General features: G+C 40.6%; 1 protein-coding gene across 1 annotated transcript in view; it reads right to left on the reverse strand.

The window, feature by feature from the left end:
- Positions 1-21,316, reverse strand: part of CACNA1G (calcium voltage-gated channel subunit alpha1 G) — a 359,907-nt gene that overhangs the window by 107,257 nt on the left and 231,334 nt on the right. The window contains exons 25-27 of the mRNA XM_069953244.1: positions 14,043-14,194; positions 10,000-10,109; positions 3,692-3,825 (exon numbers count right to left, since the gene is read on the reverse strand). Of these exons, the coding sequence (XP_069809345.1) occupies positions 3,692-3,825; positions 10,000-10,109; positions 14,043-14,194 (396 nt within the window). The remainder of the gene's footprint in view (positions 1-3,691; positions 3,826-9,999; positions 10,110-14,042; positions 14,195-21,316) is intronic.

Raw genomic sequence — 21,316 nt, forward strand, 5'->3', positions numbered from 1 at the left:
GGTATTCATGGGATATACAGTGACAGCATTTAAAATGAGTACTGTAGATGTTTATCTAATGACAAATGCCGTTTATAAATTATGAATAATTATGACTCATCTAAGTGAGGCTGAGTGTGATGGACATGGGTCTTCTTTTCTACAGTATTTTCTACAGTACATATTGAAGCTGCCAATTAGGTTACACAATCACAAGCACTTGCTCTATTAGATTTCCAACTGAGAAATTGGCGTGGAATTTCAAGCAGATTCCGTGTCAAAATGCATGTGGAATCTGCTTGAAATTTCGCCCGTAAAATATTTTTATTTTCCATTATATACTGTATAAGCTCATTTCAGCTCATTTGTACACACGGCATAATCAGGAAAATTCGATCATGAATCCGTATTCGGCCTATAGGAATCCTATAGAAGTCAATGGCGTTTGAATTCTGCTTGAATTCCGCTTGCATTCCGCCAGAGCTGAAAGGCGAGAAATTTTAAGGAGAAAACTTCTCTTCAATTCCTCGTGAATTCCTCAGTGTGAACATACCCTTAGAAGCTTTGCAATATGTGTCTATGTGTGATCGCCCAGTGGTAGTGATGTGAATTATTTTCTGTTTAGTGTTTTGCTAGCATTGCCTTTGTCCCCTTAGCAGCACAATCAATGGGATGTCTCTGCCCCTTTGAGCCTGTCGAATGAACGAATATTTTAATAAAATAAACAATTTGCATAAACTCTGCCCCTAGAATACAGGGCTGGCTCCACGTTTTTGCGGGCCCTTCAGCAAGCCTCAGCAGGTCCTTCATCCATCCATCCACTATGCACAATCACTTTAGACACCACTAAAATACACAAACGCACATTACTGACACACGCACGACTGACACACACACGACTGACACACACTTAAGGCCCTATTCCATGGAACTATTATCATCCGTATTTAGAATAGAAGGCAAACAAAGGGTTAAAAAACAGAAGACAAGGAGTATTCTGCTTCACTGCGCTGATAACCCCTGGTTATCAGTGCACTACCAGTGAAGCAGAGATCTCCTTGTCTTATGCTTTTTTACCTTTTTTTGTGTTGCAGCTTGTAAGTGAACTTTGGGTCACTTACACATTGCAGTACATAGGGGTAAAGCAGAAGAAAGTCTGCTCCTGCACCTATGTATTTGATCATAAGGGCTCCCAATGGGCTCTTCTAAATAAATACAGTGGACTGACAGAGCGATCAACATTGGTTCTCTGCTCTGCCAGTCACTCTTGTGGCTGCAGGCATCAAGTATATATATATATATATATATATATATATATATATATTTATGTATATTAGCGCAGTGCTTTGTATTGTGTGAAGGGGAGGGGGGCCCCGTACAGTTTTTTGCTATGGGCAAGGCCGGCCTTAAGGTAGATGGCATCCTGTGCGAAACTTTTTTTTGGTGCCCCCCCTACCTCTGTTGATACCTCCTAATAGTGACATAGACTAAATCCTACAGCCTCCCACCCCTCCAGACAACCCCCAAAATGAAACCACAAACATGGTGGGAAGCTAAAGGATTTAGATATGATAGACTAAATCCTACTACAACGAGCGCCACCCCTAAACCCCAGCCCCCTAAACATCCAACTGACGATAAAGGTACTTACCAGTGCACAGGAGGACAGGTGCCTCTGCGGCCGTCCGTGGCCTTCCTGATTGGTGCTCCTGCACACAAGGGCGAAGCTAGAGGTTCAGCCTAGGGTAGGGGCGAGCGAGTCTGAAAGGGCCCCTAACCGATTATGTTACCCTTACATGCGGCAACACAAACAAAGGGTTAATACAGAAGACAATTACTTTTCTCCTTCACTACTCCTGCACTGATAACCCCTGACCTCTGCAGGAGCTCAGAGAACAGAGGTCAGAGGTTATCATAGAGCTAATTAACCCTTTGTTTGTGTTGCAGCATGTAAGAGATCACTGGGTCACTAAGGGCTAAGCAAAAGGACACAGGAGGCTCTTATCTTCCCTGGGCTCCCTCCCTCCACGGGCCCCATAGCAACCGCCTTCACTGCCTCTATGGTAGCTACGCCACTGCTTTCCAGCCAGCAGCATATGGCAGTAGTACATCAGTGCTGAGAACAGGCTGCTGCGGCTGCTAATCGCTCTGGTTTCCTCATAGCAGGAACAATAGTCTGTTCCAGCATACTGAGGGATGTGGCTGCTGCTGTCTCCCTTTATTATTCTCCCTGCTCTCTCCCTCCTGTACCTCCTCCCCTTACTTGCTGCCCCTCAGCAGTATAATGGATAAAAGCCCTGTGCACTCTGGAAGGACAAAGTCAGTATCCCACCAGCGGTCAACGTCGGGGGGCTTGTCAGCAGGGGGCGGAGCTTACCAAACATACCCGGCACATTAATTTGCCGGGTCCTGAGCCTTGGTGGGCCGGGGAGCGCTTGCTACAGGCTGCATATCTAGCATAGGAGGAGGGCATGCGACCATCTGGGGGGCGCTGGGGCAGACAGACAAGCACTGTAAGGATTCTTGATTTTATCCTGCCCTCCAAGAGGAGGAATTCTAGAGAAAGACCCTACAGGTTATCCTACGTCTACATCAGAGGTGTGCAGAAAGTACTAGCAGATTGTCTCAGCCACAGTCTAACAGTTCCAGAGGACTCTTCCCTGGACAGGGGCATTTTCTTGCATATAGTCTGCCGGTGGAGTCTTCCAGTAATTGACCTAATAGCCATGAGAAGCAATATTTTGAATTCTGTTATGCCTTATGGCCCTCCCAATGGCGGTTCTACTTACTAATTCCCCATCTATTATGCTACTAAGGGGCCGACAGGGAAGTTAACATTAAACATTTTAATGTTTTTTCCCTTTTGTCCCATTAGCAGCACATGCTTCTCTTATTATTTTTGTTAGTTACTTTATAACTTACTCACTGTGTCTACGATAGTAGCACACATATACACTTTAGGGAATGCAAATTTAGTTTATGCAAATAGTTTTTTTTCAGTAAGACATTCGCTCTTCCTACGGACTCACAGGGACAAAAACACCCCATCTATTGTACTGCTAATGGAACTAATGGAAAAAACATTAACTAAATGCTAAATGTAAGGGTACTTTTACACACACAGATATCTGACCAATTTATCTGACAGATTTTTTAAAAAATCTGTCAGATAAATTGGTCAGATATCTTTTTGTGTAAAAGGACCCTAAACTAAATAAAAGAAATTGAAGGGTAGAAACATCTTTATCCAAGACTACTAAATTCACAAATAGTACCTGTTCAGACTGGTACTAGAGCTATACATCAAAGGAAAACTATCAGCAGGTTAGAAGAATTTAACCTGCTGATGTCTCCCTATTGCACACGGAGTGCTGAGGATGAAGGCAAGTTTCTTACTTTCATCCTCAGTGCTGTTTCCATGCTATTAAAGTTTAATCCTTATGCTTATCAGATGTTCTGGTGCACTGTGGGCTGACCAGATGAGAGCACTATGAGCGGTAGTCCCACCCTCAGTGAACCAAAAAGCCTCATTGGGGTAAGGATTAAACTTCTAATAGCACAAAAATGGTGCTGAAGATGAAGAAAATTACCATTATCCTCAGTGCTTCATGCACAATAGAAAGGTTAGCGGTCCAGAGGTTAGATTCTTCTAGTTTCCCTTTAAAAGAGATAAATATACAAACTTCTTAAAGCATATTTGCAGCTTACATACCTCTTGCAATTCTCAGAACCCTCATAATGCGAATAATTGTTGGGTTAATAGGCAATGATGCATTGACTTCGATCTCTTCCAGTGTAATCCCCATAATTGAAAGAAGAACAATTGCTAAGTCTAGTTGATTCCATCTGTAATATAGCAAAGACAAAAGAAAGATTATTTAGTAGGGTCTCACAGGACTAAGAGTCACAAAGTATTTTGCTGGGATCCAAAACAATCAGTTGTTTTCTGAATAAGAAGATGCAACATATGGCCAATAGACCTGCAGCATGGCAATAGAGAAAGTGAAGTATTAAACCAATGAGTGTGTACGTGTAATGCTTAGATACAGAATAGATACAGAATAGAATCAGTTATGGCCTTTTGCATGAACTATTTGAGAGTGGTTGTGAATGTGAAATTACCCTCTATTTAAGTTTAAAAAAAAAATCAATTCTCCCTTCTCACAGACAAATGTAAAAGCTACAGCTGTCCCATTACATGTTTACCTACAGCCTGCTAGAAGTAGAAAATATTAAAATACAGCATATTTACCTTGCTTAGTCCAGCACTAATAGGCTATGTTCACACAACGTCAAAAATGGAGAAAAAACATTCAATTTAGCTATTTAACCCCTTAGGGACCAAGCCTATTTGGACCTTAATGACCAGGCTCCTTTTTCAAAATCTGACCTGTCTCACTTTATGCGCTTATAGCTCAGTGATGCTTTAGCGTATGCTAGCGATTCTGAGATACTTTGTTCCTAACATATGGTACTTTATGTTAGTGGCAAAATTTGGTCACTGTCTTGTGTGTTTTTTGTGAAAAACATCAAAATATCATGAAAAATTTAAAAAATTTGCATTTTACGAACTTTGAAATTCTTTGCTTCTAAAAAAAGAAAGTCATATCACATAAATTAGTTAGTAAATCACATTATCAATATGTCCTCTTTATTCTGGCTTCATTTCGTAAACATATTTCACTTTTTTAGGGTATTACGGGGGTTAGAAGTGTATCAGCAAATTATGAAATTTTCATAAAATTTCCAAAACTGATTTTTTTTAAGGGTCCAGTTCTTTTTTTAAGTTGATTTAGGAGGCTTGTATACTGTAAACGCCCATAAGTGACCCCATTTTGGAAACTAGACACCTTAAAGAAATAATCTAGGGGTATAATGAGCATTTTAACCCTACAAGGGCTGGAGGAAAGTATTCACAATTAGGCCGGAAAAAAGTGGAAAATAGAAATTTTCCAATAATATATTTGTTAATATTAAAGTATCTCATTTTCATAATAAACATGAGAGAAAATGCACCCCAAATTTTGTAACGCAGGTTCTCCTGAGTACAATGGTACCCCATATGTGGGCGTAAACCACTGTATGGGCACACAGCCGGGCTCAGAAGTGAAGGAGCGCCTATTAGCATTTCCAGTTCAGATGTTGCTGAAGAAGTTTCTGAGCGCCAGGTGCGTTTGCAGAGCCCCTGTAGTGTCAGCAGAATAGAACCCCTGCAAAAGTCACCCCATTTTGGAAAGTACACCCCTCAAAAAATACATCTTGGGGTGTGGTGACCATTTTGACCTCACAGGTATTAGAGGAAAGTATTCAAAAGAAGACAGTAAAAATGAAAAAATAGAATTTTTCCAATAATATGTTTGTTTAGTTTGAAATTTCTCAATTTCACAAGGAAGAGGCGAGAAAACTCACCCCAGTATATGTAACTCAGGTTCTCTTGAGTAGAACGGTACCCCATATGTGGGCGTAAACCACTGTATGGGCACACAGCAGGCCTCAGAAGGAAGGGAGCGCCAATTAGCATTTTCAGTGTATGATTTTTCTGAAGAAATTTCTGAGGGCTAGGTGCGTTTGCAGTGCCCCTTTAATGTCTGCAGAATAGAACCCCCCCAAAAGTCACCCCATTTAGGAAAGTGCACTACTCAAAGAATTCATCTTGGGGTGTGGTGAGCATTTTGACCCCACAGGTATTGGAGGCAAGTATTCAAAACTAGACAGTAAAAGAGAAAAAAATTTAATTTTTCCAATAACATGTTTGTTTAGTTTGAAAATTTTCTATTTCACTAGGAACAGGGGAGAAAAAGCACCCCAACATTTGTAACGGAGCTTCTCCTGAGTACAATGGTACCTCATATGTGGGCATAAACCACTGTATGGGCACACAGCAGGGTTTAGAAGGGAAGGAGTGTCATTTTAAGTTACAGGCAATATGTGAAAGTTTACTGGCTATCTGCAGACCTCCTCTCTAAATTCCAGCAGGATGAACAGGCGCAGCTACTCCCAACAGCATCTGATGAAGAGACCAGTCCGGTCTAGAAACGCGTAATGCTGAGCCTTTTATACATGTTTTTATTATTTTAATAAAGTAGTTTTTTTACATCTGTTGGGAGTAGCTGCGCCTGTTCATCCTTCTGGAATTTGGAGAGGAGGTCTGCATCTTGTTACGGCCCTGGCGGGAGGTTTGCAGGAAGGCTGCACACTTGTTCCCGTCTTGAGTATATGCATGGAGAGTTGTGCCTCGTTTTACTCCGGTACTGGAATTCTGTCCATCCCATTGCAACTGGTCCTGCACATGGAACGCTGGGTGGTAATGGACAATCTCGGGGTGTTTACTGGCTATCTGAGGTTGCGACAGGCAATCTGGTGTGGTTATGGGCAATCTGGGGTGGTTACGAGCAGTCTGTGCCAATCTGGGGTGGTTACCGGCAAACTGGGGTGGTTACAGGCAATCTGGGGGTGTTTACTGGCTATATGGGGTGGTTACGGGAAATCTGGGGGTGTTCACTGGCTATCTGGGGTGGTGAGGGGCAATCTGGGGGTGGTGACGGGCAATCTGGGGTGTCGACGGGCAATCTGGGGTGTTGACGGGCAATCTAGGGTGTCGATGGGCAATCTGGGGTGTCGACGGGCAATCTGGGGAGGTGACGGGCAATCTGGGGAGATGACGGGCAATCTGGGGAGGTTGCGAGCAATCTGGGGTGGTGACAGGCAATTTGGGGTAGCTGGAGGCAGTCTGTGGCAATCTGTGGTGGTTACGGGCTGTCTGCGATGGTTACGGGCTGTCTGCGATGGTCACGGGCAATCTGGGGGGTTACGGGCAATCTAAGGGTTACGGGCAATCTGGGGAGGTGACGGGCAATCTGGGGTGGTGATGGGCAATCTGAGGTGGTTACGGGTAATCTGGGGTGGTTACAGGTAATCTGGGGTGGTTATGGGTAATCTGGGGTGGTTACAGGTAATCCAGGGTGGTTACGGGTAATCCAGGGCACTTGACTTTGGTGACGGGTAAAAAAGTGCCGGCACCATTTGGAACAAGCGATCAGTGGTATATAGTATATACCGCTGATTGCTTGTACTGGGACCACACCGGGTGGTCCCCGATCATTGCCCTATGCTCTCTGCCACCTCCGGTGGTGGAGAGAATGGAGCTTTGATCATTTTTAGAAATTCCATCACTGTGAACAGAGTCTGTTCACAGTGATGGCGGCAGCCATCTTGGATCAGATGGCCGCCTAGGGAGGGGAGGGTCAATGACCAGGTCACTAGGGTTAATTCTGGGGACAGGGGGGGGACATGTTCTCATCTCCTCTCACCTTGGATTCACTGCGAGAAGAGATGAAAGCGTTCAGCTGGGCTGGCAGTGTCCGTTACCGGTGGCCGCCGTTATACCGATGTCCGGTGCGGGGACGTGCCGGGACTGAGCCCACACTCTGCCCCAACCCCTCAGCTACCTCCGCTAGCTGAAAGGAGGGGGCTTCGGGCATTACCGGCGCCGCTGCACTATTCTGCACCATCGCCATAAAGAGCTGATGGCAGCAGAATAGAGCCCAATGGTGATCGCCGTAAAAATCCGTATCGGCGGTCACTAATAACATAATACATGTATTCTCTGGGTCACTACGGTTACGGCGATACCACATTTGTATAGGTTTTTTTAACTATTACCACTTTGGCGCAATAGAAACTATCTTCCTAGCAAAAACCCACAAAAACTGTTGCCGCATTGCAAGATCCATAGCGTTCTTACCTTTTGCGCAACAGAGCTGGTTTGGGGCTTATTTTTTGCGGGAAGATCTGTAGTTTCTATTGATACCAAGTTTTATATGTATATAACTTTTTGATCTCTTTTATGACGTATTTTCTAAAGTGGATTGATAAAATACAGCTATTCTGGTACTGTTTTTTTTTTTTGTTTTTTTTTACAGCGTGTGTCGTGCGACATAATTATTGATATAGTTTTATAGATTGGGTTGTTACAGGTGTAACTATACCAAATATGTATAGGATTTGTGTTTATGATCACTTTTATGTCACGTTTTATTGGGTATAGGGAATGTAATGCATCTTTATTTATTATTGGGGGGGCTGGGGGGGGGGCTGTGTTGTGTTTGGTGCACATTCTTTTTCACTTTTTTTTACTTTTACACTAGTGTACATTACTGTACACTAGTGTAAAATACTTAGATCACTGATATAATACACTGCAGTACCTAATGTACTGCAATGTATTGTATCATGCCTCATGCTGACAGGCAATAGCCACAGCCTCCCCTGTCAGCATGAGGCATCTCCATGGTGACCCCGGGGACCTTCATTAGGACCCCGGGATCACCATGGAGACATCGGAGGACAGGACGGCGCCGCGGGACATCGCGCTCACGTAAGTGACTCACGGCGCCGTCCGCGATCCACGGGGACCTGTTAGATGCCGCTGTCATGGTTTGACAGCGGCATTTAACGGGTTAAACTCCGCTCCGGGCATTTATAGGTGGGTGTCAGCAGTCACACTGACCGCTGATCACCCGCTCTGCTGCTGCCGCCGCCGGGCGGTAATTTATTCCGATGCGTCCGCCGTTAAAAGGCGTACGCATTGGAATAAAGCCCATTAGTAGCATGGCGGTTACTAAGGGGTTAAAAAAACGTCCGTTTTTGCAGCAAATTAACTGACTTCAATGCAATGATCCATCCTAATGCCTCTGTATACTTTTATTAAATTACATATCATTTTTTGCTCTATTTAAATTAATATAGGCTTAAATCTGATTATGAGACTGGAAGTTATAAGAGATACAGATATGAGAAAGAAGAAAACAATTGGGGGAATTTATCATTAAGGCAAATTGCTATGTTCACACATTGTATTTTGGCCAGTATTTGTAGCCAAGATCAGGAGTGGAACTGACAGGGCAAAATTATAATGGAAAGATTTGCAGTTTGTCTATGTCCACTCGTAGTATTTCTATCAGTTTTTGGTCAGTCTTTTTTCAATCACAACCAGGAACTGGTTGAAAGTACAAAAACCGGGCAAATCTTTCCATTATATTTTGCCCTGTCAGTTCCACTCCTGATTTTTGTTGAAAATAAAGACTGACCAAAACACTGATGAAAATGCTATGTGTGAACATAACCCCAAACTGCAATTTTTTAAAATTTTGCTGCACTTTGAGGCTATGTTCAGACATAGTTTTTCCATCAGTCTTTTGGTCAGCCTTTTTTCAACCAAAACCAGGAGTGAGTTAAAAACACAGAAACTGCACAACTTCCATTATAATTTTGCCCTGTCATTTCCTGGTTTTAAATGAAAAAAGACTGACATAAATTGATGGTATGGGATGGGAGATGGGAATGCAGAGTGTGCATATTTAATCAAAATGTGCAGGGACTTGAAACTATTTTGCACAAACAGCAATGAGAATTTTTTTATTGCACTTTTACGCCTGTACTCGATTACAGCTGGTTTTCTCTAGTGTGTAGACTTGAATCGAGTACATTGTTACTTTGAAAATACAGCAGTTTTTTTCACTCAAAATTTGGGGTTTTATTTTTCTTTTATTTATTTATTTATTTTATTTTTTTTCAAAATTTTGTTTTATGTTACTGTGTGGAAACATAGCCTTGAATAAAAATATGGCACATGCTCTTTGAAATTACTTTTCTACACAGCTGAAAAAGTTTTCCTTTCTAAGGGTACACGCACACTACTGAAACCGGTTGGATCACCTGCCGCGGATTCCACAGCTCGCCTCTAATCGCGGCCGCGCGCATCTCCACCTGTGCCATAGACAGTATGTACAGTACAGTTACATATGTCTTCTTGCCACTCGGCTGTGTCAGTACAGTAATGCACAGACTTACACTGATTCTGAGCTCTCTGCATCATAATAATACATGATACCAGGAGATATGCACTTCGTGGTCCACAGCTTCTGTGATTTACAAAACGAGTGTATCTGTTTAAGAATGTCAAACACAAACCCTCCTGACTTTTGGAAATAATTACCAATTTACAAAAACATATTTTACCTGTCTTTAAAAAAGCGTCGGAATCCAAATGCAATCATTTTGCACCCTGATTCTAGGACAAAAATTAAGGTGAAAATGTAGTTGCAAATCTTCAGAGCCTCATCCAATACCTAAAAAAAAAAAAAGAAGTTAACATTAACTTCTAATTAGGCAAGTGATTTACATAACTGAGGTTGTTCAGGAAAAATTTATTGCTAGCCAATCCACAGAATAATTTATCAATAGTTGAAACCCAGCACCCCTTATGGTCAGCCGGTTGGCACCTGCAGGGAAGACAGGGCCAAAAGCAATTGACTTTTACTCAGTGTATAGGCACCACTGTGTAACAGCAAGTTTGACTCCTTTTGAAGTAAATAGGATCCAAGGCTAAAGTGACAGGAGGCTCCCACTACAGGGAGTATGGATTACCGTAATGTTACTACAGTACAGATGGTCTGCAGAGTGCCAGTCATGTATTGCTAACCTACCCTAAGGATAGGCTATAAATTATTTTTTTCACAGAAAATCTTTATTGTATTTTAAAATATATTTTTATACACAGTTGTTTTATTATTAATGCTTTTTAGATTCTTTTTTTTTTAGACTAAAACATCACACCAACTAGAATTGTTGGAAGGAATTATTTTGTCTTATTTTGTCAATGTCTCATACAAAGATTCTAAGAGATTATTTTCTGATAAACTTTTTGAGAATGATGTGCAGTAAAGGCCTTGTAGAGCATGCAAATATAATAGGTACTAGTGTAGGATGCCCCTGTGAACAATAGGTTGCTCTTTAAAGAGACTCTGTACCCACAATCTGACCCTCCTAAACCGCTTGTACCATTGGATAGCTGCTTTTAATCCAAGACCTGTCCTGGGGTCTGTTCGGCAGGTGATGCAGTCATTGGCATAAAAAAAAACTTTAAACATGCAGCCCTGTGTCAAATTGGCGTGGCCTAGAGTCTGTGCTCTAACCTTGCACCGCTTCTCCATCCCTCCTCCCCACCCTCTTCATCATTAGGAACGCCCCTAGGACTATTTCTGCTATTCATCACCTGTGTGAAGACTGCACATGAGCTGGATCGTTAAAGCGACTCTGTACCCACAATCTGACCCCCCCAAACCACTTGTACCTTTGGATAGCTGCTTTTAATCCAAGATCTGTCCTGGGGTCCGTTCGGCAGGTGATGCAGTTATTGTCCTAAAAACAACTTTTAATCCGGCAGCGATGTGTCTAACGGCCGGGGCTTACATTTGTATATGCATTAGGTTGGCACACCCTCTCTGTCCTTCCTCCCCGCCCTCCTCAGCATTAGGAATGATCCAGGAGCATAAACTGCTGTTTGAGCTTTGCACAGGTGTCTTAATGATTCAGCCCATGTTCATTATGTACACAGAAGGGGAATAGGAAGCAATCTGCCTGGAGCATTCCTAATGATGAGGAGGGTGGGGAGGAAGGACAGAAAGGTGGTGCCAGCCTAATGCATATACTAATGTAAGCCCGGCCGTTAGACACAGCGCTGCTGGATTAAAAGTCATTTTCAAAACAATAACAGCATCACCTGCCGAACGGACCCCAGGACAGATCTTGGATTAAAAGCAGCTATCCGAATGTACAAGTGGTTTAAGGGGTCAGATTATGGGTACAGAGTCGCTCTAAGGCACCTGTGCAATGTTCAGGTGATGAATAGGAAAAATCCTGCCCGGGGGCTTTCCTAGTGATGAGGAAGGCGGGGAGGAGGGACGGAGGGGCGTTGAAATCCTAGGGCACAGACACTCTAGGCCGCGCCACTTTGGCACAGGGCTACAAGTTTAAAGGTTGTTTTTTATGACAATAACTGCATCCCCTGCCAAAACAGACCCCAGGACAGATCTTAGATTAAAAGCAGCTATATGAACCCAGATCATGGGTACAGAGTCGCTTTAAATAGTGATATATATTAAAAGTGATATATATTATCGATTTTACATGCCAAAAGAAAAGACAAGATTTGGCTCCACAGATGTAATAAATAAAATTTTAATAGTTGTATAAATTGCAAAAGGCTACGGGGGAGATTTATGAAAGGGTGTAAATATACACCTGGTGTAAACTGCCCACAGCAACCAATCACAGCTCAGCTTTCAGCTCTGGTAAAATATAAAAGGAGCTGTGATTGGTTGCTGTGGGCAGTTTACACCAGGTGTATATTTACAACCTTTCATAAATCTCCCTCTACATGTAAACCCAGATATACAAAAGGTTGTCTCATGAACACAAACCTTTTTGCAGTAAAAGGTGAAAGGTTACTATAGATCCAGTTTCAGTAACCCCCTGTGACTAGTTATTATTCCTAAGGGCAGCTACAGACATTCCACCGAATAAAGTATTCCATTGGGACCAGTCAGATGATTAACAGTCTATATAATACTATATCGGTATATATATACTATATTGGGTGACCAGGTCTCTTCTTTCTTAGTGTCTCTTCCACTGGCTCATAAAGGGGGTCCCAAGCAGGTCCAGGTTTAGTAACTTCTTACAGTATTTAAGCATTACAAAAAGCTGTGGCCAGCTAAAAAAAAATCACTGTATGCCACAGAGGCTATTTAAATTTATGTGTTACATGGATGGGCTTGGTCTGCCAATACACATCTCTTTGCCAGCAGCTCTCCACTGTGGTTTATCTTGTAAATGAAGGCAACTCACATATTAGCTGTCTCAATTTACAAAAGAAAATTTGTATCACAGATGAACCCTATAATAATTAAACCCTATAATAATTAAAAGCGAATTCAGCTGATAATCAGCCCATGGGCCAGCAATCAGCGGTCCAATGTGTCCAATAACAAGGACTTTAAATGGCTTTATGATGGCTTTTAAAGACACCGCACGTGAACACCGATCTTGCTAATCAGAGCTTGTTTGGGGCCGCACACAGCTGAATATTGAGTCCGTAAGAGGGGCAATTAAGGGCCAAACAGGCCAATACCACCCTTGGTAGTATGTCTGGTGATGTCTGACATGCCAAAAATCAGCTGTAAGCCCCACATTGTTCTATGCAACAGGGGATGTGCAGCTGATAGCTGATTGCCAGAAAGAGCCATACAAATGACCCAGTGATCCGGTCTTGTGAAGGCTCTGTAACTGAGTGCCAATAAGAGACGAGTGAGCAATACTCGATCAAGTAGCTATTCGATCGAGTATTGCACTACTGGAAAGATTCGTTTTTGATGGAGTATCCGATCGAATATTCAAATCTAAATGAACTTTTAAAAACAATATTAGAACGAAAATTTGCTAATTTAATTAAATATATACTGTTACAGGCAGCGGTATTTAGCAGTATTAGTGGTATCCAGACATTTAATAATACCCTATAATAGTCTTTAGTTTCAGTTTTGCTATTGTAAACGAACAGTATATTTAATTGAAACAACATTTTTTTTGTTTCAGTTTTGCTACTATAAATAAAAAATATCAAAATGAAAATAAAAAATTAGCTGTTTTAAATAAATATTAACTATTACAAAGAGCAGTATTACTTCTGGGGACCGCTTATACCTGTGATAGTGGTTTAATACTGCTTCCCTGCTGTCCCAGTTGCATTCCAGAGGTGGGTGCATCATAAGATGCCATTATGGACTTGGTAACCTCCAAGTGGTTAAATTTAGGTTTCTAAGAAACAAGCATTTTTTTCCAATTGACTTTAAAGGGGTTATCAGCGCTACAAAAACATAACCACCTTTGCCCCACTCTTGTCTCCAGTTCAGGTGTGGTTTGTAATTAAGAACTATTTACTTCAATGAAACTGAGTTTCAAACCCCACCCAATCTTCAAAGTGGTGCAAAAGTGGTCATGTTTTTGTAGCACTGGACAACCCCTTTAATGGGGTTTGATATTTGATCGAATAGTCGAGCATCACGGTCTATTCAAATCGAATTTCGAGCTTTCAAATATTTTACTACTCGCTCTCTAGTGCCAATCACCAAGATAAGTGCTCATTTACAGATGTAAATCTGGGCAAGATTTTGTTAAATATAAAAAAGCTCAACAAAAAAGTTTTTTTTTTTAAATTTTACCTTTGGCTGCTGGTAGTGTTCCATGGCCATAGTAATAACATTAAGTCCAATAACCCCAGTAATGAAAAGATCTAGGTAGTGACTTGTGCACATATGATGTATGAAAAGACGGGGATGGGAGTATTCTGAATAGTAAGGCTTGCACTGGGCTTCTACAAACAAGACAAACAAATAATGCATTCAGTTAGGACACCTATGCAAAGTGTTATTTATGATAAAAAAAATAAAAAAAAATTCTGAGACCTCTAACAATAGTTGCCTTCTCCCAGGCATGCATGCACCCCATGCACTTGCAATTGCCATGCTCTAGATCAAAACTAATGCATAAACATAATAGAAATAAAATTGCCAAACTTTATACACAATTAAATGTAACAAACTTTTCACATTTTTATTAAAGCATTTTTTTTCTGATAATACATTGCCAAAAAATGTCCCAGGTAATTAGAGAAGCCCTCAAGTATTTGCACATAGAAACATTTACTCCAAGAAATATTCAATTCACATTACATATTCAAATTTCACTTTACAGATGACAAAACGGGTGTACAGATAAAGCTTCAACAAAAGGACTTGTCCCAAACACAAAACTTACGAACATCCTATGGAAGGACTTGTAGAGGAAGAGATGAAAATGCAGAGAGCAGAATGAAAAGCACAGAATACATTGTGCATAGTGGAACATAAATACTGAAACTAAGAACAATGTTACCATATAATGGGTTGTGTTGGTTAAGGAATTCTGTCCATCATTACAAGAGCACCTAAATATTCTAGATGGAGTCATAGATAGATGTTTGTCAACTTGCATATTTTATTTCTATCCAAGTAGAATTCAGGGCTTTATATGTTCCTATACTGTATGTCCATATTTCATTTAATACACAATTTATGAGGGTAAAAAAAGAACTTACACATATACATCTGTATACATTGGATTCTGACTTTGGCAGCTTGGCTACATTTTATCCTAAGCAGCTCACTATGGCTTCCTATGTGGACAGAAATTGTTCTGTTTACAAGTTGTTGCTGAATTCATGAAATTAGAGATAAATTAATCACTCGGAAATTCGTTTTGTAAAGTTTGCGAATATTCGCAAACGCATACAAACAAATGTTATTAAGACAGACATACTATAGTTGCAATAATAGTGGGACTATTAAATTATTTCAACAGCTGTTGCTGTAACAGTGCCAAAAGTGTGAAAATGTCCATTTTCCCTTTAATTTCCTCATTCAATGGACAGTAGCGGATGTTGGTGGATCAGCAGAGTAATATCAATTTTCTCCTAGGACAGAAGTGGATATTGTCAAATGAGCACCCAGTGGGGTATCAAGATGGACACTGTGTTAACTGGGACTTCCTATAATGTACACCCAGAACCCAGTGACTTGGTATAATGAACAACAGTCACCCAGTTACATAGTTTACTGGACAATAGCTTCACTGCTCCCACAGTAAACCACCCACAATCTACCCTCCTATCCTCTTCTTTCTGTCACTATGTCTCTGTATTTCTCTCCCTGTTCTAACTGCCTGCTGCACCCTACTCTCCATTATACACTGCCGCCTTTACAAAGTGAATCACCATATATAGAGGGGGGTTTGCTGGCATCTCAATGGGGTTTGCAGCTGATTGGACGGGCACAAGGGATTATGGATAATCCCTTGCTCTGGCCAAAACATAGTACTTTAAGCTAACCAGTGCAGCCGCCATGTTTAGCAATCTGTCGAATTTGCAAATGATAGCAATGTGAATTTATCGCCCAATTTGCAATTCGTCAGATTCCCCTCGCTCATCTCTAAATGAAATAATGGCCATTATTTGGACTCAAACGGCAAAAAAAGAAGTTGTGTGAACATAGCCTTATTTTGTAGATGTTTAACATAGTGTTACTAGTATAGTTTATAGTTAGGGTCATGCACACGGTATTGTTGTATTTATGGAACAACATGGAAGTGAATGGGTCCAAGGGGAATCCAATTCATCCATGATCATTATGTCTGTTATATGACATGGTCACAGATAGAGATGGGTAAACTTTTAAAAGTTCGGTTCCACAGGTTTTGCCCAACTTTGAAGAGAAGTTTGGTTTTGTATTGGCTGTTGGTGGTTCCAAACTAAAACTTATAATTGCAGGCGTTTAGCCGTTTTACTGCAATTTAGCAAGTTCGCTCATCAATACTTACCTGTTCGTACTCCCCCGGTGTCCCCCACTGATCGCAGCCACCTCCACTTCCTGACTGAGAGGAGAGTGACAGCCCGCTCATCCAATCATTGGCCATAGTGCTGTCCAGTCTCAGTCAGTGATTTGCAGATTGGGCTGGAGTTGGCTGAGATCAGTGGGGACATCTGAGACACATAGGAGAACACCAGGGAGCGTGGACAGGTAAGCATACCTCTTTTTTGTTTTCTATGTGCCGCTGCCATCTTGGACTGGGTTCATTATGAACTTTGCAAAAGTGCGTAATGAGTCCGGTTTACTCATCTCTAGTAACAGAACAATGATAAAAAAAACTCTAAATATCCATATAAAATTAGAGGCACATGGAAATACAGTATCAATCTACACATTTGTATGAGCATTGTGCCATGAATACCAAATACAACTATATGGCTTCCAGCTAACATCTGTCCACTGGCGTTTTTATTGGCGTTTTTACAGGATTTTAAGGCAGTGTGAAGGAAGGCAGTGTGAAGGAATTCTGTAAGCTCTCCTCTTAGTATCAAGTGTTTTACATTTGTGCCACTGAAAAAAAGAGTTTCAACTACTGTAGGAATCCTGTTGTATGAGCTTTACAAGCAAAATCCTTATTGTGACCCAAAGTGAAGGCAAACGACATTATTTGTAATGGTTGAAAAAGACAACAGCTACCCGTATGGTCTAATGTGTAGCTACATGGTAAGCCACAATACGGTATATCTGTGTGCGACTTTGCTCTACTTTATTTAACTTTATAAAGTACTGTATACCTCATTCCTTCTGATCACTTATTCATGGGAAATTCAAAAGAACAAAAAAAAAAACAAACAAAACAAAACACTCTGTCATTGTGTATAACTGAAGCAAAACAAAGGTATAATAGTGGCCTGTATAATTCTTTTGGTGATATATTATGAATCCATATTGCATGGATCCATAACATGATAATGTGCATAATGATAATTGAGAATAAACTCATTTGTTGGTCTGTTTCCTAATTTATTTTATATAAAGATTTTCTTTTTTTTTTGTTGAAGGTCCAACTCCTTGCACCCTTGCTGGGTCCCCCATTAACAAAAAAATATGGGATATATTTTTGACTGATGATGCGGCGTGCAGATGTGTGAGAGTAAGCCCTTAGAAAGCCATTCTCTCATGCATGCTCAAAATGCCCTATAATGTTCGTACAGCCCTGGAAACTGACAGCAAGGATATGTATATAAGATATACTGTACATATAGGATATGTATATAAGATATACTGTACATATAGGATATGTGTATATTTGTGCTGTTGGTTTAAAGATCACAAGCAGCAGTGTATTCCTACATCCACGCTGCTTGTGATCCAGCACGTCTCCTCCGGTCTGGCTATAAATCATTCTGGAGGAGGTAAGTATACACTACTGCTTGTGATCTTTAAACTGACAACACATATATATACATATACTATATGAACAGTTTATCCTATATACATATCTGTGCTCTCAGTCTTCTTTTATCATTATTGGACTCACATCCCTTGTTTACACAGGAAGATGTGTGGCCAAAAGCGATCAAGGATCAGTAATTTTGTCAGCCGTGGGAGCATGTCTAGCAAAACACCCTGCCGATAATTGGACTATGTAAAGAAGAAGTACAGGGTCGGTGGAGGCAGGACCCCGCTACAGCCACTGACATGAATTGATATATCAATCTTTGAGCGGAGAGGGTTGGAAGCGGAGGCGAATGAGCTATCCCATTGACACACTAAGGTAGGCAGGATTCCATGGCAGGGAGCCTGTTTTACTCAGTGAGAACGGGCCCTTAGTGAGCATACCGCTCATCCACCCAGGGAGTATGTGCAGTAAAGGTGTCTTGAGCTTTATCCTGCACTGCATAGACCTTTGAGCTTCGCACAGTCTTCTTCTGGTTTGTTCTCACGATCGGTATGGATCTCAACATTCAGACCCAGACCAATCAAAATTTTTGACAGGTCTCTATAACATGTCCATTTTTTTTTAAAATGATTGTGACACTTTAAAAGCATGATAACAAAAAAAATATAAAAATTTGTCAGATTCGCCTTGCTCATCTCTAAATGAAACAATGGCCGTTATTTAGACTCAAATAGCAAAAAAAGAAGTTGTTTGACCATAGCCTTGTTTTGTAGATGTTTAACATAGTGTTACTAGTATAGTTTATAGTTAGGGCTCATGCACACAGTATTGTTGTATTTATGGACCCATAAGTGAATGGGTCCAAGGGGTGGGCAATCCATTTCATCCATGATCATTATGCCTGTAATATGACAATCACAGATAAAGATGGGCAAACTTTTAAAAGACGGTCCCGCCAGTCTAAAGACTCACTCTACGAGTGCAATAGACTTATCTAGGGTTCGGAGAATGGCTGCCTCCATCGAACAAATCTGCAGAGCAACTACTGGCGATGCCATTCTGCATACTTTAACCTCTTGGTGTTCTTGTCCCTATGTAGGGTCAAAGGGCAATCTCTCTAATGGTGCTGTCATGGTGGATTATCAGTAAGTCCCGATTCTAACTAAGCCTTAAACAATAATTTATCTTTTAAGAGGGACAATACTCGTTTTTTATAGTATAGTTATCTTAAAATAGAAGGTATTTAATATGCCAGTACTTTGTTTTCACTCATTTTATTTTACATTAATTGATGTCATTCTTTTTGCTCTTGTAGCCAGCTAGTTATTGGCCATACTGTTGAATAGAACATCTAATATTTTATATACAGGCTACAGTAACTCGCCCTAAAATGATCGTTCCCAGCATGAGTGTATGAAAAATAGCTCTACTATACTATAGTCTCTGTAGTGTCACCTATAGGTGACAGTTGTTTGCTTAAATTTTTTTCAAGGAGCATTGAATTGAAAATTATCTTGTTGGATATTTCTAGGGAGAATAAGTAGCTTTTAAAATTGAAGCGGATTGCCTTTAATTTTATGCTCTGTGTAAACAGAATCATCAACAAATTGACAAGTTTTTTTTTATATTATTTTTCTCTTGGGTCTCTTGTGCAATGATGATTTTTATTCTTGTGAATTTTAACATAGAGATGAAATGTGTGAGCCATGAGATCAACAAACAAGACTGCACACACAACGTCTGACATCAGACAGCAATTAGTTACACAAAGTCACTGTGCTGGGACAATACACCAGATCTGCCAGTACCTTGTGATGGACTGGCTGAGTGCTCCAACATTGTATCATCCATTAGATCTAAAAGAATGACATGATGTTAATGACTTTTCCCTATGGTAAAATAAAACTTTGCTCTTTGCCATTCCTGGTTTTCATATTTTTGGTAACTGTTTTGGTAACTTGACTTTACATGTCTTACATGACCTTCACCACATATTAAGTTGGGCTTATTTGAAAAACAAGTGGGGTTTAAATGTACCACAAATTTGCTGAAAACTAAGCCAACTTAAACAAGGTGAAAACTTCTACCAGACAGTTAGAAAGATGCACCTGATTTAAAAACACCTAGGGTGAGATTTATCAAAGGGTGTAAAATTTAGACTGGTGCAAACTGCCCACTGCAACCAATCACAGCTCATCTTCCAGCTCTGGTGAAAGAAAAGAGGAGCTGTGATTGGTTGCTGTGGCAAGTTTGCACCAGTCTAAATTTTACACCCTTTGATAAATCTCCCCCCTAGAGTATGTGCAATTTAAGGATTATCTAGGGATACACATTTTTTATTTATTCCACAATAATGTGCCTCGGAAAAAAAAGTCCTTGTGTTGCATTTAGGCACTTTTTGCACTTTGTCCACCAAAATGTTGTGGCTTAGAAAGAAAAATTGTGGCTTGGCTAAAAGGGTCGGAAATGCCTTAAATTACTGGCAGAAAGTAAGCCAACCAATAAGTGGTATAAAGTAATTGTGTGTTTAGACAAAGAGATTTATCTGATGAATTTTTGAAGCCAAAGCTGGGAAAGATAGATTTCTCCTCTTCTCAAATCCATTTCTGGCTTTGGATTGAAAAATCTGTCAGATAAATCTCTCTGTCTAAGCACACCATTAGGCAAAAGTGTCTAAAGAGGTGCCAAATGGGCAATACAGCACAAGCCACTGTGAAAAATTTTGTGCATACTCAGACTGCCTGGGCTGCATTTACACTGTTAAAGGATTAGTAAATCTGGCCCATAGAGATAGCTTAAAGGGAAGGTTCAACCGTAGGAAGTTCTTTGTTGTTTCCATGCATCTAAAATGAAAAAGGAGCTAACTTTGCAAACAATTTGAATAAACATGTCATATTGTTTAGTGTGTATAGCTTTTATAAAGATATATGTGTCTTCATACTACCAGCAAATTCTCCACAGTCTTATCCCCCAGTTGTTCTAACTATAATTTGGTAATATCTGCAGGAACAGACTACACAGTTCATTGCAATCTGCTGGTATAGAGACACATGGGTCTACATAGGAGCTGACACAAAATGACATTTTGAATTAGTTAGTTGCTTCCTTTTTTATTGTAGAGGCACTGATTTTTTTTTTAAATTAGTTGGAAAGGTAAATCTGTCCTTTAATATTAGAGGGAAACTATCAGCAGGTTAGATCTAACCTGCTAATACAGTATGTCCCTTTTGTGCATGGAGCGCTGAGGATGAAGGTAAGTTTCTGTGTAGTTTGTAGTCTTTTGGTCCGTATTTTTTAACCAAAACCAGGAATGGGTTAAAAACACAGAACCTGGCAAATCTTTCCATTATAATTTTGCCCTGTTTTACTCCTTATTTTGGTTGAAAAAATACTGCCCAAAAGACTGACAGAAACACTATGGAGGAGATTTATCAAAGGGTGTAGAATTTAGACTGGTGCAAACTGACCACAGCAACCAATCACAGCTCCTCTTTTCTTTCACCAGAGCAGGAAGCTAAGCTGTGATTGGTTGCTGTGGGCAGTTTGCACCAGTATAAATTTTACACCCTTTGATAAATCTCCCCCTATGTGTGAACATAGCCATAGACTAATCATGTGGTTTGGAGTACTGGGGGTGGGACTACCGTCCTCAGAGTCCTGCGCAAAGACTACAAACTACACGGAAATAGCG

Source organism: Dendropsophus ebraccatus, chromosome 14, assembly GCF_027789765.1.
Source record: "Dendropsophus ebraccatus isolate aDenEbr1 chromosome 14, aDenEbr1.pat, whole genome shotgun sequence".
In the NCBI taxonomy this organism is placed as follows: domain Eukaryota; kingdom Metazoa; phylum Chordata; class Amphibia; order Anura; family Hylidae; genus Dendropsophus; species Dendropsophus ebraccatus.